At 48.4% G+C, this 14,217-nt stretch overlaps 2 protein-coding genes across 2 annotated transcripts; one reads left to right on the top strand and one right to left on the bottom strand.

Annotated features, from left to right (window-relative positions):
- Positions 1-677: 677 nt before the first annotated feature.
- LOC122364029 lies at positions 678-3,799 on the bottom strand. Its single transcript, XM_043334030.1, has 3 exons — positions 3,683-3,799; positions 2,353-2,488; positions 678-2,137 (listed from the first exon to the last, which is right to left on the bottom strand). Exons 1-3 carry the CDS (start codon positions 3,771-3,773, stop codon positions 1,918-1,920), a joined length of 447 nt encoding a protein of 148 aa, XP_043189965.1. The 5' UTR covers positions 3,774-3,799; the 3' UTR covers positions 678-1,917.
- A 5,251-nt stretch (positions 3,800-9,050) lies between these two features.
- LOC122364028 (phospholipid phosphatase 5-like) lies at positions 9,051-10,394 on the top strand. Its single transcript, XM_043334029.1, has one exon. The coding sequence runs from the start codon at positions 9,415-9,417 to the stop codon at positions 10,207-10,209; it is 795 nt and encodes a 264-aa protein (XP_043189964.1). The 5' UTR covers positions 9,051-9,414; the 3' UTR covers positions 10,210-10,394.
- Positions 10,395-14,217: the final 3,823 nt, after the last annotated feature.

Raw genomic sequence — 14,217 nt, 5'->3', positions numbered from 1 at the left:
GAACGTTTTGTAATAGTCCTGGTTGCAAGGTCATCATGGTGTTTTAACGATGCGTTATTTCACGGGAAAACACGATGCGAATTAATAGTTATTGCAATAACTTTGCTATAATTGCAATAGCTGTCAATTAGCATCGTGTTCTCCCGCGAAATTATGCATCGTTCAAACACAATGGTGGCCATGCAACCAGGTTTATGACAAATGCATAGTAACAGTCCAAATTATGCTGAACCAGCATCTTAGCATTGCCAAAGAACGTCTCCCTCCGAACTTCCGATCGGTCCCTTCCAAACTCCGATTCCAAACTCTGAGATCACTTCCAATCCGTTCAGACAGGATGTCACGACTTCTACAGTGATTGAGGGTGGTCCTTGATTTGTGAGACCTTGATATGTGGGCCCGTTGTCTAGGGATAATCCAATTAGAGAGAGATTTCCTGGCTTTACGTAAGCTAAATGTGAATCTGTTCTGGAAAGAGGTGACCTTAACATTCAGCGTCCGCCATCCGGCTGGCTCATAAGCTGGCTTCCCCCAACGAGACGGACGACTGACGGGTCTCTAGTATGATTTCATGAGGTAGACAGTTTTAATTTTTCACTTCGGTTGAAACATCTTGATCGGAATCAAACGTTTGATGACTTATGTTATAAAGATATGCCAATGATAACACGATATGCTTTACATATATGCATGTATTGAAGACAAACCCTACAAACGTCCAAGAACACTCAGCATAATTACCCCACGCAGGTAGTTGTGTCTGTACGCATGGTTCCCTTTCTTCGAGTGGATATAACGTCCTTTATATACATATGCATAGGCGTGTTTCTCTATAACATTCGTTATATTACCAGTATAACGCCTTTTGGGGCGACTAACGGAGCGAGCGAGAGGGTGAGCCTTGCACGTGCGAAATTTCGAGGGGGTACCTCCAGCTGACTTGTGCACGGCACCCTACTAACCGGTCTCTAGCGATGTGCCAAATTTGAGCACAATCGGCCCAGCCGTTCTGGAGATCTGGAAGCGGCACCCTGCACGTGCGCACGTGCAAAATGGGTCCCAACTGACTTTTGCACGGCACCCTACTAACCGGTCCCTAGCCATGTACCAAATTTGAGCGCCATCGGTCCAGCCGTTCTCGAGATCTGGAATCGACCCCTGCACGTGCGCACGTGCAGCAGCACCCCAACTCTGGCACATGGATATGCAGTGCCTAGTGGGTGCCTACCTTCATGCCAACTTTCAGTGCAATCGGTCAAGTAGTTACCGAGATATTGCAACAATTACAAAAGTGACACCTCTTCGTTTTGCACGTGGCACGTGCATAAGGGGTCACCCACATGCATCGGGAATAGTCCAATACTTGGTAGAAGGAATAAAGCTACCCTACAAAAATTACCGCGTGTAAATCGGTCAAGTGGTTGCTGAGATATAAGCCTCGCAAAAGCGTGACCACGGCCGGCCGGCCGGCCGGCCGGCCGGCCGCTCATACTCAGAAATTTCCGTTAATCTAAGGAAAGACTACGCTCGCTTCGCTCGCTCCGTAACTACGTGCCCGATGCATTACAACATACAACACTCAGAACGTGAGTAGACGTTTTGAACTACATGCAGTAAACAAAGCGATCATACCTAGCGAGTTTACAAAGCGAGCATTTCATCATTTGTCGCCGTTTATCGCCGTTTTTATAAGTCGTCGAACATATAATTACATTTGATCAGCATTCACCTTCACCAGCCTTCGCCAAACACGTTTTAAGTCTTACTGGTCAATCCCTATAGACGGCCTTGGATCAACCCTTATACGAAACGGCAACTGAGTTTATTACCAAGCCGCTCACAATTTAATGAAACACTGTACGCATTTGACAATTCACCACAAATCACATAAGCTCCGCAGTCCGCGCGCTGGTTGGTCTACTGCCTGGCGTAGACGAAATGATCGCGTATGATGGGCTTGATCAGCGGTAGCCGCTCCTTGGGGATCCTCTTCTTCTTGCCGTTGATGTACTCGTAGCAGACCAGCTGGGGGCAGCAGCCGGGGAACGGCTCCCGCCGATCGCCGATCGCTTGACGGCAGCTCAGGTGCTCCCGCTTCATCTTGTCAAAGTCGACGTTGTCCAGGATGCGGTCGCACCTGTCGAAGGGGAAACGCCGAGATAGAACGGAACTGCGTCATTGAAGCATGCTCGTGCGAAAATAGCAAAAGAATCCTATATTATTGGACGAATCAGCCGCATGGTGTGTGGATCCCTGATCTAATCAACCCAGAGATATCAACTATGTTTATTGATGACGTTTGATAAATCGGCGTTGATCCTGTATACCCAGCACAGTTTCAGTAATACTTACGACATTCGGTCGATGTAGAGCACCCCCTTCTCTTCCACACAGCGGCTCTGTTTGCAGTTGGCGTTCTTAGGACCCCAGACCTCGCCAACGTCATAATATTTGTCTACCCGAGGGTCGTGACATTGACCGTTGTGACCTGAAACAAAAACATGCAGTCGCTTTGTCAGAGATGCTGCGCTGCTGTATTGAAAATATGCCACAGTAGATCGGTGTCTATGTCCTTGACCTTAGCTGACCGGTGCAGTGGAGAGTGCCAATTCAAACCACTTCGGTTGTCGCTGTTTGCTTCTGATGGGAATGGCTTGTGGTCAGTGACAGTGGTCGCAGTGGTATTGGCTGGATGAATTTTGCGAGCTGGCCGGGTCGCTCCCGAGCATGATGTGCATCGGACAATTTAAGTGCCCAACTCCTCAAAATAGTAGTGCATTGCTGTGAACTGAAGGCCTGAAACCTCATACACACATCTTCCAAAGTACGCCGGCAATAATGCATCTTTCATACATATATTTTACCGAAATCCGTACGTACTTCGGGCTTTTATTTTTATCTTTTAGGTAGATGCTCAGCAAAATGATTGTCATTGGCACCAATGATTTAGCAGCTCGGTCATTTCAACAATATCGACTTTAAGCCGAGCGTACCGGCCGTAAATGCACGAACAATATGGCCGGTAAAGTGCATTATATTTCAGGTGTCATTTAAATGCATTAGGTATATTTCAACCGGCGAAACAGTTATGGAAATATTGATGAAATTATTTTTATTCATCAATGCTTGGCGCCACATGCGATTGAATTTTGTTTAGAGCCCGAAAATTACCTAATGTTATAAATTTTATAGAGTTACCACTGCTGCCAAGCTTTACATGTTTAACTTATTTTCAATAAGGTCGCTGGTATTCGTTATTTAACTTGGTTTGTGTTTATTAATCTAAATAAATCACTTCCATTCAGTTTTGGCAGGTGTTACAAAGGAGGTCACTTTATCCCGACGGCAAATTTACCTAGTCTTCCGGTGCCTCATAAACGTATCTATTCTAGACATTTATCCGCATCACAATTATTTTAAATTGGCCGATAGAATAAGACGTTTAAATCAAAGTTCAAGTTATTTAAGTGAATCATTATCCACAAATGTTTCCGCAAAATGTGTACCTATATAATTGTTTGATAGCCTCCGCAGCCTTCGATTACTTTGCTAAACGTGACATCGAGCTTGGGACTTCAGCATCAGCGCCTGATAAAGAAACGTTGAAAAATGGACAATGCTCGCAAGAGGGAATCACCAAACAGCAGACACTGAGACGGCCCGCTGGTCCGCGCCACCTTACCGGGTTTGACGGGGAACTTGAAGAATCTGTGCTCGTGCTGTCCCGACACCAGTTGCAGCACCAGGGCCGCACAGCCAATGATTGCCCACATGACGCCAACACGAAAAACGGCGCTGCTCTGCCGGCGCCGACAGCGGCAGCCGGTTTTATAGGCGTCTCTCAGTGGCGTCCCAGCCCGTCCGTCCCCCCGGCGAGCGGTGCGGGATGCAACGACGCAGGGCGGGCCGCGACCGGGCGAGAGGCCGCCCACTGAACGGAGCTGAATCTGTATTCGTCGCGTCCTGAGCATTGACTTGGGTCGTGCATTGGTGTTAGTGAATTCCAACTGTCTTCAGAACAGCCAGATCCTTGTCCGAACATTGCGCTTCATGCGGCCGGAGCTGGCGTGTGAAGACTACCGGACCTGTACGGATTATGCTAATAGTCGACTCACCAGCAATGACGCAAGGTCGGTGAAACGGTCCCCACACAAGAATGGTGACAAAAGCACATGGAGAAACCCGGGGCTCCTTTTACTTACGGGGTGGGCTATGTCACTTGAGCCTGATAAAGGGAGGAATTCAGTCTTGAGCAGTGTTGGCTTTGAGCTTGACGGTTGATCCCCATTCTCATTTTCCTTTCGCCAATAGTTCAGTCATTTTATCTCAATGACGCCGTTTCGAATTATCTCAGCATCTGGCTCTGATCTTTCGATTTCTTTAGATATCACTCTGCTGGCAGAATTTTAATGTCCACTCGTAAGACAACTCAATTATCTCTCTATAGATAAAAAGTGGTCAGCTCGGTCCCGTATTCTTCAATTATGTGAACGATGTCAACTTAGCAAAAGCTAATTTCAGGGTTTCTTCAAAACGCCTTATTGTGTAATAATTTTTCGGTGAGGAAATAACAACATCAACATTGATTAGGTGCCATGCCTTTATTAAGCACTGAGTTACTGACTGCTCACGCCTGTTCGGGTTCGGTTCCCTCTGTCCCGAACCGTCCGCCGCGCACAGCGCACGTAGACCGACGAGGGGTCTGGCCGAGACCCGAACAACGTCTATCTTCACAAATACCAAGGTCGCATTCTATTTTATTGAATATTATATTCTTAATTTGTCCCCCCCCCCCACACACAAACACACTGGATAAGTTGAGTGACAATGTCATATTTGTCGGATGGGCTCAGTATGGGCTCAGGCTACATGGGCTCAGCCTGGACGCAAGCCAACATTCTTTGGATGGGCTTAATACCTACCCATCATGTACCCATTCTTATGCAAGTGTGTCAATGCCTTACGTCTTATTGTTCTTTTAAGACGGCTCAAAGGTATGAAAAATAGTGGCTTGTTGCCAGCAATGGAAGCTAATTGTCTGCCTCTTTACCTCAATTATTTCAAAAAAGGTTCGTTACATTCGGCTGTTGACAGCATCCCACCACAAATCAGCTTTTGTGGCGGGCTTCCTCCTTTTCGCCAGTGTAATAAGTATTGATGACCGAATGGAAATGTCAAGGGACGATCTACGCTGCACAGTGTACGCCTACGTGCGCGCCTGAAAACGTTATTATACGCATTCATCATTTTGGTATTCAATTTTGGCATTATGGTATGCAGGCAAATGACTGCGGCACATTAATCCCAAACGACTTAACTGTATTGTTTGCTAATAAGAGGAAATAAGTTGATGGATGACCACCCATGGTAAAGGATCATTGCACAGATGTCGGCATGTGATAATCCTCCGTCTGACATTCGGAAGGTCCCCGGCGTCTGTGCCCCGGTCAAGGTCTGGGCCGCTCGACTGGACGGCGCATGCGCGGCGACCCACTGACCCACTGACACGCCGCCGGCGCACCCCGGTCGGTCACGTGACACTGACACCAACTGATACTGAGTCACTGACACACGAACTTGTTGTGGACACTGGCAAATGAACAAACGCAAGAGTGATTAAGAAGAAAAACAGATGCCACTTGACGAAAGGATGGGCTGATGGTCTGTGTTCGCTCACGCTGACATCAATGATTAAACTATATTTTGAATATTGATTGCGTCAGTGATGGGTGGGTGTTCCAGAAACTACCCTCCAAACTAAAACAATTGGGATGAACCGGTGATGTTCGACTGGATAAAGTGAATGGCTCGCTCTCGTTCCAGGCGTGAGGCGTGAGGCACGTTCGTTCTCCCGACAAGTCATAAAACCAGACATAACAACAGTCATTTTTCGCGGTGTGTATAAAGTCATACGTTCACTCTATCTTTCTCCAGACTCAAGGCATTTCGGAAAAACCTTATATCATCCACACATTAATTCACGTGACTATTGACATTATACTTAAATCCTTAGGTATCATCAAAGGTGCTTAGCACGTAAAGAACATTCGGTGGAATGCCAATAGAAGTTCAAACAGTATCCGTCTTTCCGTTCATACTACATAGCCTTTTGTGCCATTTGTCTATGCTGATAATCATATCTCTCATCTCTGCCTTTATTGCGTATTCTCGTGGCATACAAGTCATTTCAAATTTGCCTACGAAGCGATGTAGGTTCAACATAATGACGTTGCCCGGCGAGTGCATTGTACGGTGAACGGGCATTGAATAGCGATCAGATGTCATGCGCGATGTGCATATTCATGTTAGATTGTTTATTTTGCTCTCCACTGTACCAACTGACTGGATGGTGGATCTTCCCAGTAAACATGCCGACGTCGGCCCGACGTCGGCCGACGTCGGGGTGACGTCGGCAACTCGGCATCGGCATGCCGACGTCGGCCCGACGTCGGTCCAACCTCGGCACGACGTCGGCTGGATGTCGGATATGCCCGCATGTTCCGACGTCCAGCCGAGGTCCAGCCGACGTCTGGCCGACGTCGGACCGAGATCAATTGCTGAGGTCCAGCCGACGTCGGGCCGACGTCGGACTGACATCGGCCGCTGTTTTGACCGTTAAAATAATATAAAATACATGTTTCATGTTTCATAAAGAGTTTCTGTATTCAAAATATCCTCAGGAAACTCAAATCTTCCTCTACGCCGCAACCTCCTGATCCGGACTGGACGGGAAACTTTATCCCATTTGGGATTGCCCGTAAGCCGAGCTCGCCCGTAGCCGGGTGCGGTGAGTGCTTGGGGGCTGCTCGGGCTATCCTTTGGTCAGGCTCAGCCCCGGCAACTCACCAGGGCCGGGCCCAGTTCATATAGTAATAGAAAGGCCAGTCGGCAAGTGTCACTTTGCCAAAGTGCCACTTATCAAAGGGACACTTTGGGAAACGTTGGTGCAGGCGTGTAAGAGTGGCTATATGAATCCATTGTGGGGTCGCCCTTTCCAATAAGTGTCACGTAACAGCAATGGGACCAGGGACTCTATATGAACTGGACCCAGGGTGCTCGCCAAGAACAAGGCCAAGAAGACCAATGTCTCCATCCTATGATCCTTCCGGCTCTGAAATGGTCTTGTCAGACCGAAAGGGCATTAGCCAACAAAACAAACTGAATTCGGTAGCTGGCTGCGTGGTGCAGTGGTTAGCGCACTAGCCTCGCGTTCAAGTGACACGGGGTTCGAATCCCATCGCCGGCTGATCCTTTTGGCGTGTTGTCCCAGTAAACATGCCGACGTCGGCGACTGGGGGGCTCGAATCCCGCCGCCGGTTGATATTTTTGGCGCGTTGTCCCAATAAACATGCCGACGTCGGCCCCGTCGGTCCAACGACAAACGATCTCGTCAACCTCGGCAAACGATCTCGGCCCGACGTCGGCTCGACGTCGGCTGGACTTCGGCTGGACGTCGGAACATGCGGGCATATCCGACGTCCAGCCGATGTCGGGCCGAGGTCGAACCGACGTTGGGCCGACATCGGGCCGAGCCTCGGCCCGACGTTGGGCCGACGTCGGCATGTTTACTGGGTTAGGAGCGTGCTTACACATTTTTTTCGTCGCTTTATACCTATCGCTGAAGTCACAAATTGCGCACCAGCTCGCATCCTGTTTCGTTAGCCCAGCCGCCCGCAGGTATTTTCCGTCTCAAGTTTGACGCAGGACGACTCGTCAGCTCCTTAGGTGAAACCACTGCGCTGAGAGCGGACCTCCAGAACCTCCGGACGCGACACACTCGTACTCCGTGTCACGCGCGGCCCCGCGCGCCGGTAGCTGCGGTTACGTAAGGTCGTCTTAACCGCGCGATCCGGCCCGGCACGTGATAATCGTCTGGTGACGACCTCCCTAATCAGTGTGGGGAGTGACGCGTCGGCTGGTGCAGGATTTACCGGGCCCAGTGCGTGCCACTCGCAGCCAGCAAGGTCGACCTCATCTGTTATCCTGCAAGGACGTGAAGATGCGTGCCGTGGTATTATTAGAGTACGCTCTGGGTGGTATAGCAACTGATAAAATTAATTCCGGTATGACACTTTTTATATTGGTTTCCAGGGAATGCACCTCATAAGTCATAAGAGACTTTAAAAAATACAGCTTGTCCACAACTTTATTTTTGTGTTAAATTTCATGGTGCTCATTTATTGCAACCTAGGAAGTAACTCCGCGGGTGACGTGAATGGCCCTGAGTGGCACCAATTAGAGTTTGTTGTATAGCGTCATAAAAGGTGGCTTAACGCCGTTGACCTGCCAGGAAATATGTATCTGTAAGACGTTTCAGTGTGATTGATTACTGCGCCGTTTCAGCTCCCATTTCATTGTTCAGAGAGATTTCCTTGGGTTTTATGGAGCTCTTGAGAATTTTGTCACTTAGTGCGTACTGTTATATTGACGCGTGGGCTAACTTTGGCTTTTATGTAATTGACAGATCCTGGCTTAGTTCATTACGCAATACCTATTTCCTCAAAGCGTCGTCACTGTCAGGCAAATGTCTGACCCTGAAATTTTACGTCATCCTAAAAATGTTCCTGCAAGCTTAACCACTATAGGTAGATGCGTTAGTATAAAAAAAAAAACAGGTTAGTACAAGAGGTAGGCGGATGCCAATTGTCAAACTTTATGCACATTGGCCGTATCCGTCGGTATAATTCTATTTCATTCAAGGCAATTATGACAAAAACGACTTTTTCTGTTTTAACTGGAAAAACAATTAGAGATGCAATGCAATCATGTCCCCAAATCGGATTCTGCACCATTGCACTTGCATACTTATCGCTGCTTGCCCTGAATGGCTTGCAAGCTATCGATAATAAGTACTTTGTCGTCTAACTGGCAACCTCTCTAAGACGGTGGTGACTGCTGTCCTCGTGGCTTCAGAGGAATATGTCATATATTACCAAGAATCTTTCCCAATATAGGTACCGCCTGCCGACCGGTTCGGTGGTGCAGATCCCCATGAAAAGCTCACGAGGCTCAGTGCATTTTACCATTAAAATGGTCCACACATTATGACACACTGGACGCATTTGTCAGATATGACAGTGGCGGTGACATGATGTTTTTGCAGGCCTTGAACGAAGGCTTAGACATCAGGCACGGCCGGAAATGGCCTGACCATTCTTTAGACTTAGGTCATGTATGATTTACAGTGTCGCACATTCCTGTAGATTTAGTACAATGTAGGTATTGCAGGCCTCGAGTACCGGAAGTACAGCTAAACGTTTCAAATTTTCAAGTATATCTATAATGATTTGCGCTGATGGTGCGTCTTTCCTTGACATAATTATGTAGAGATTGATCTTTGAAGTTGCAATATTAAATTCTATAGTGACCAAATTTCGTTGCAAAATTTCAAGGTTGCAACATCAGGTGATGTGAATGGTCCTCGGTCTCGACATGACTCAGCTTCGTCAATGCATCGGGAAGTGCGCATTGATAACATCGCGGTACTTCGTCACCCAGTTCCTCATTCGAGCTGTGCTCTACTACATCTTCCTCCAGAGTGAGCGGCTGGACTCTGCTGTCCGTGAGATCTCCCCGTCCGAGGCGTGGCGTTACAGCCGCCCAATGACACCCAGCTACATATCGAGCCGCGCTCTGTGGACCGTCGTGTACGCGGTGCCGCCCGCCACTCTGCTGCCGCGCCTGCTACAGACCGGCGACTGGCTGGAGCTGCGCCAGGCCGCGCTGGCCTCCTCTCTGTCTCTACTGGCTGCCGGACTGACCACCAACGTTCTGAAGGCGGCGGTGGGCCGGCCGCGGCCCGACTTCCTCTCGCGGTGTCACGGTGCCGTCCGTCCGCCGCCACTGGGCCGGCCCTGCTCCGGCGAGCCGTCTGTGGTGGCGGAGGGCCGGCGCAGCTTCCCCAGCGGCCACTCGGCGCTCTGCAGCTGCCTGGCGGTGTTCGCCTCCCTGTTCTGGGCGGCGCGCGCCCGCCGGCCGCTCTCTGCGACCAGCCGCGCGCTGCTGGCGCTGGCGCCGGCCGCCGCCGCGCTGGTGGCGGTCAGCAGAGTGGCCGACTGCCACCACCACTGGGAGGACGTGACGGTCGGGTACGCGCTGGGGGCGCTGGCCGCGCTGGCAGGGTACAGGTGCTACTTCCCAGCGGTACTGGGACCGGCCGCCGCTGTACCCCTGCCGCCACCCGACCAGGGGACGCTGGAACGTCTCTAATCGGAGCAGCCACCACTGGTCTCTGAACGACTGTTACAGCAGAAGAGAATAAGAAACAGCTGGAGGATGACTTTCAGCAGAAGACTTGGGTGAATAGAAGATCTTGAAGTAGCTTTCACGCTTTCGTCCGTCATTCTAAATTGTTTCACGGTGCGCTTAATAAAAAAAAAACATTGCAAACGCAACGCCAGATAGATCATAAACTGCAAGGGCGGCGCCACCGTGGGGGCAGTGGGGGCAGACTGCCCCCACTGGCAGGAGGCCGTGGGGGCAAGACTATGTTTTTGCCCCCACAAAATTTGGCTGATGTTGACAAGGGAACAGAAGACCGGTGCAACATTCATGATAGGCGATTACGAGTATAATAGTACGCCTGTTTTTGACGGTCCCCGTATCAAGTGCATCAGCAGAACGGCCGTTCTCGGACCGTCTGTCGCATATCTCCTACTCCCACTCATTCTCCTACTCATTTTCATTCACCAGAAGGCTGCCCTCGCCCCTCGAGCTTGACCTCGAGGAGGTTGAGAGGCAGTTTGTCAAAAGTCGGCCAGAGAAGAGATCACCCTCTTTTGGGAACCCTTAGACTGAGATTAAGCTCAGGGAGGTATGAAAAAAATGTGATAGGTTTGTATGTTCGGGTTATCGGGAAATGTATGTGGGTCGCCCTAATGGAGCTTTTTCTGGTATAGGTATCAATCGTGTGTGAGAGAATCGCACATATACATTATACGTACTACGGGAAAGAGAGAACTAGGTGCTTACTATTGTTTTGAGGAATACACCATTTTATATCTCAACGAACAACATAACGTTTTCACAGGTTTGTGTCTCGCAATCTAGTTTTAATTGTTCGCGACCTTAACCCGCGCCGGTGGGGTCTGTTTATAACGCGACCTGGTGGGGGGGGGGGGCTATTTTTTGCCCCCCCCTCGTATCTCCGAAACTACTGGACGGATCCGCAAAATTCAAACGGCGTTCGAAAGGCCTGTCAAATTTGGCGCGGGAAACCAAGTTTCATTGACCTCGGGGTCACCGATGACGTCACAGGTCAGGTCAAAGATGAAATGTTTCACCGTTCACGGGTCTGCTAGGGAATGCGCTATAACACCGAGGAAAACGCATTTTGTCGATAATCAGCGATAGGGCGTCAGTTGCCTAGGAGATATGTTGCTATTAGAGGTCACTGACAATACCAGGTCAGGTCACAGGTCAGGTCACCAAGGGTCACAGGTCAGGTCACATGAGCCCAACTTTACTAAGGTTGTGTGATGCATGTTTTATGGCCAATTTTTCATTTCCAACTCAATGGTGTTGGTTATAAGACTATCAGGTACGGCTTAGGTCACTTTCTGGTGAAGTTCAGGTCAAGGTCAGGTCAAGGTCAGGCCAAAAAAGGTCAAATTTTAAAGTTGATATTTTTGCATAAAATGGGTATTGATTCGATGCAGCTTGTCACGGGGAGTCTAATGGTGGTCTTTGTTTTGCGCTACGGGGTCTAGAATTGCTAAAAATTGAGTTTGAAAATTTGACGTCATCAATTTTGAACAGTTTTTTCGCTATAACTTCGCCAAAAAAAGAGGTATCAATCTCAAATTTGGTATGTGGATGGAAGGCGGTAAGGAATATCACATATATTCTGATTTTTGCGAAATTCAAAAAACTTTTTGGATTTTTGGATTATTTTATCAAAAAAAAAAATATTTTTTGATTTTTGGGGGTCCAAATCCAAAAATTTCAAAAATCCGAGATAGCAGTTTTGTAGCCCTGTTGATTTTACAACTTTTATTACTTAATCATTTTTCTGTATTTGCCAAGCTATAGGCCTGACAGCTCTTCCCGCGAAACCCTTTTTTGGGTCGAAAACGGCAGAACATGACGTCACTCTGACGTCATTTCCGGCCAACCTATCATAGCCTTTGGAAAATTTTTGGTCACAATGTGTAAAATTGATGTCCGGGAGGGTACTGAAAGTTTGGTGACGATCAGCGCAGCGGTTCTGGAGATATATCGAAAAGTCTGGAGGGGGGGGGGGCAAAAAATAGCCCCCCCCCCACCAGGTCGCGGGTTAACCCGGCCGGGCCCGGGGGTAATTCCAACCACCGCAGCCCTGGGTATAGCCTCCCCCCCCCCCCCCACCTGTCTAACTCGGTAAATAAGGCAGCTACGGAAACAAAAATGGTACCAAACGAAAGGTATCTACGAGAAGATTCTAAAGCGCCTAAACTTTTTTTTTACCTCAGGTCAATTTTCAAGGTCAGAAGTCAAGGTCAAAGGCAAAAACCGGCACTTTTGTAGTGGTCTCAAAGTACGTGTTCCAGAGGACGGCATGGTGTATAAAACCGGCTAAAATGGATGGTAAACGAAAAGAGAGTCTGGGGATTCGGATTCCGATGATGATAACATTCAAACATGATGATGATGATGATAACATTCAAATTCAAGGTCACGGTCATGCGCAAAACTGACCACAAACTTTGCATTTTTTCTTATATCTTGTATACTAAATTCCGAGATGTTTTGAAGTGTTTTGGAGCTTAGCGGAGTCGGACCCCTATTTGTGCTTAAGCTTACGATACAAGGCTGGTACAGAGCACAGGGTCAAAGTCACAAGAGTATCCTTGCTAGAGACTATTTCACTTATTCAACTCAGGCATAATAATTAAGACATGTTTTGCCATCCTGATGCTCTAAATGAATGCTTAGAGCAAAATGGATGCCAGAATCATGACCAGTGGCTACGAACTCATCACAAACGACCTTTCATGTGTACAAGTCAACCAAAGGTGATTCGAGGTCACATGAGGTCAACATAAAGCTTGACCTTTTCCAAACAATTTACATGTATGTCATTCGACGCGTCTCGACAAGACGAATGCGAAGGTACCACTGCCGTAGCTCTAGGGCCATTTTTGCTGAAGTTATTTGCGAACTAAACTTGTCCCAGCTCAGGGTCGTTGACCTGACCTCTGACCTGAGGTCACCAAAGTTTTTTAAGTACTTCTTCTAGGTCAATTGCTACACAACCGTGCTCGTAATTTGTCTTTATCTCTAAAACTCTATTTTGGGCATCTGGTTGAAGTTCACGTCTGTGACGACGAAGTTTGCCGTGCAGGAGTCTAGAAAAATCGGCCCTGAGACGTTATCAAGGAGGCTAGTTCCAATTTGTTTGCTTCAAAAGATGTCAAATTAATGGGGGATAAGGTACAGCAAGTTCCGTCTTTCTATCCCTAAGCGTTCGTGAAGTATCGGAAATATTTGCCAGGGGGAGGCGAAAACGCCCTCCGGGCCCGCGATGCTCATGGATTTTGCAAATCGGCGTATCAGACAACAGTCGGGTCACCTCAATCTTGCCCCCACTGGCGAATATTCGTGGCGCCGCCACTGTCATAAAGCTCAGCTCAATTCCGAGATGGCCATGCTGACAAGCTGGCATACGTGAAAGCGATAGGCCCGTATAGTTGTAATTGGAAGACTTTCGAAGTTAAAGTCACTTGCTAATTTGCCGCTAGGGGTACGCCAAATGAAGAGGTCATTGGCTCGGCGGCTCTTGAAATAAAAATGCGTCTTATGGGCACGTGTGCAACAGATGCGCCCATAATGAGCGTACGAAACGTGAAGCCCCTAATCTATCTATCCGGTCCATAAGCGGGGTTGTGCGTTATCCAAGCTTTCGGTCCAGCCGATCCTATCGGGAAGAAATTGGTCCGCCATTGCTTATGTGCAGATAGTAGCTAGATTCCAAAATCCGGATGCTCTTAGGTATGCATCAGTAGTCCCATTTCGATACGTGAGGGAAGGATTAAGGACGCTCAAACAAGGAAATATCTTTTCAACGAATGGGTGTACACTGTACACTGTACAATTACACTACAAAGTACGGTTGCCTGGACGTAAAGCCTCACAAAACATCGAAGGCCGTTCCGCTTATATGTGGCTTTTCCTGCAAGATAGGTAGTTTTTCCCGTTTATCGTTCAGCACTGTCTTACGTCCTTCGATCGCGTGCAAAC

The sequence above is a fragment of the Amphibalanus amphitrite genome, unplaced genomic scaffold (genome assembly GCF_019059575.1).
Source record: "Amphibalanus amphitrite isolate SeventyFive unplaced genomic scaffold, NRLGWU_Aamphi_draft 000652F_arrow, whole genome shotgun sequence".
Classification (NCBI taxonomy): domain Eukaryota; kingdom Metazoa; phylum Arthropoda; class Thecostraca; order Balanomorpha; family Balanidae; genus Amphibalanus; species Amphibalanus amphitrite.
This window is presented reverse-complemented; position numbering and strand designations above follow the sequence as displayed.

Coding starts and splice junctions, on each gene's coding strand:
- LOC122364029 (XM_043334030.1), bottom strand. CDS start 3,773: ATGTGGGCAATCATTGGCTGTGCGGCCCTGGTGCTGCAACTGGTGTCG. Junction 2,489..3,682: donor CAAGTTCCCCGTCAAACCCG/GTAAGGTGGCGC, acceptor TTTTTGTTTCAG/GTCACAACGGTCAATGTCAC. Junction 2,138..2,352: donor CTCTACATCGACCGAATGTC/GTAAGTATTACT, acceptor CCCCTTCGACAG/GTGCGACCGCATCCTGGACA.
- LOC122364028 (XM_043334029.1), top strand. CDS start 9,415: ATGGTCCTCGGTCTCGACATGACTCAGCTTCGTCAATGCATCGGGAAG.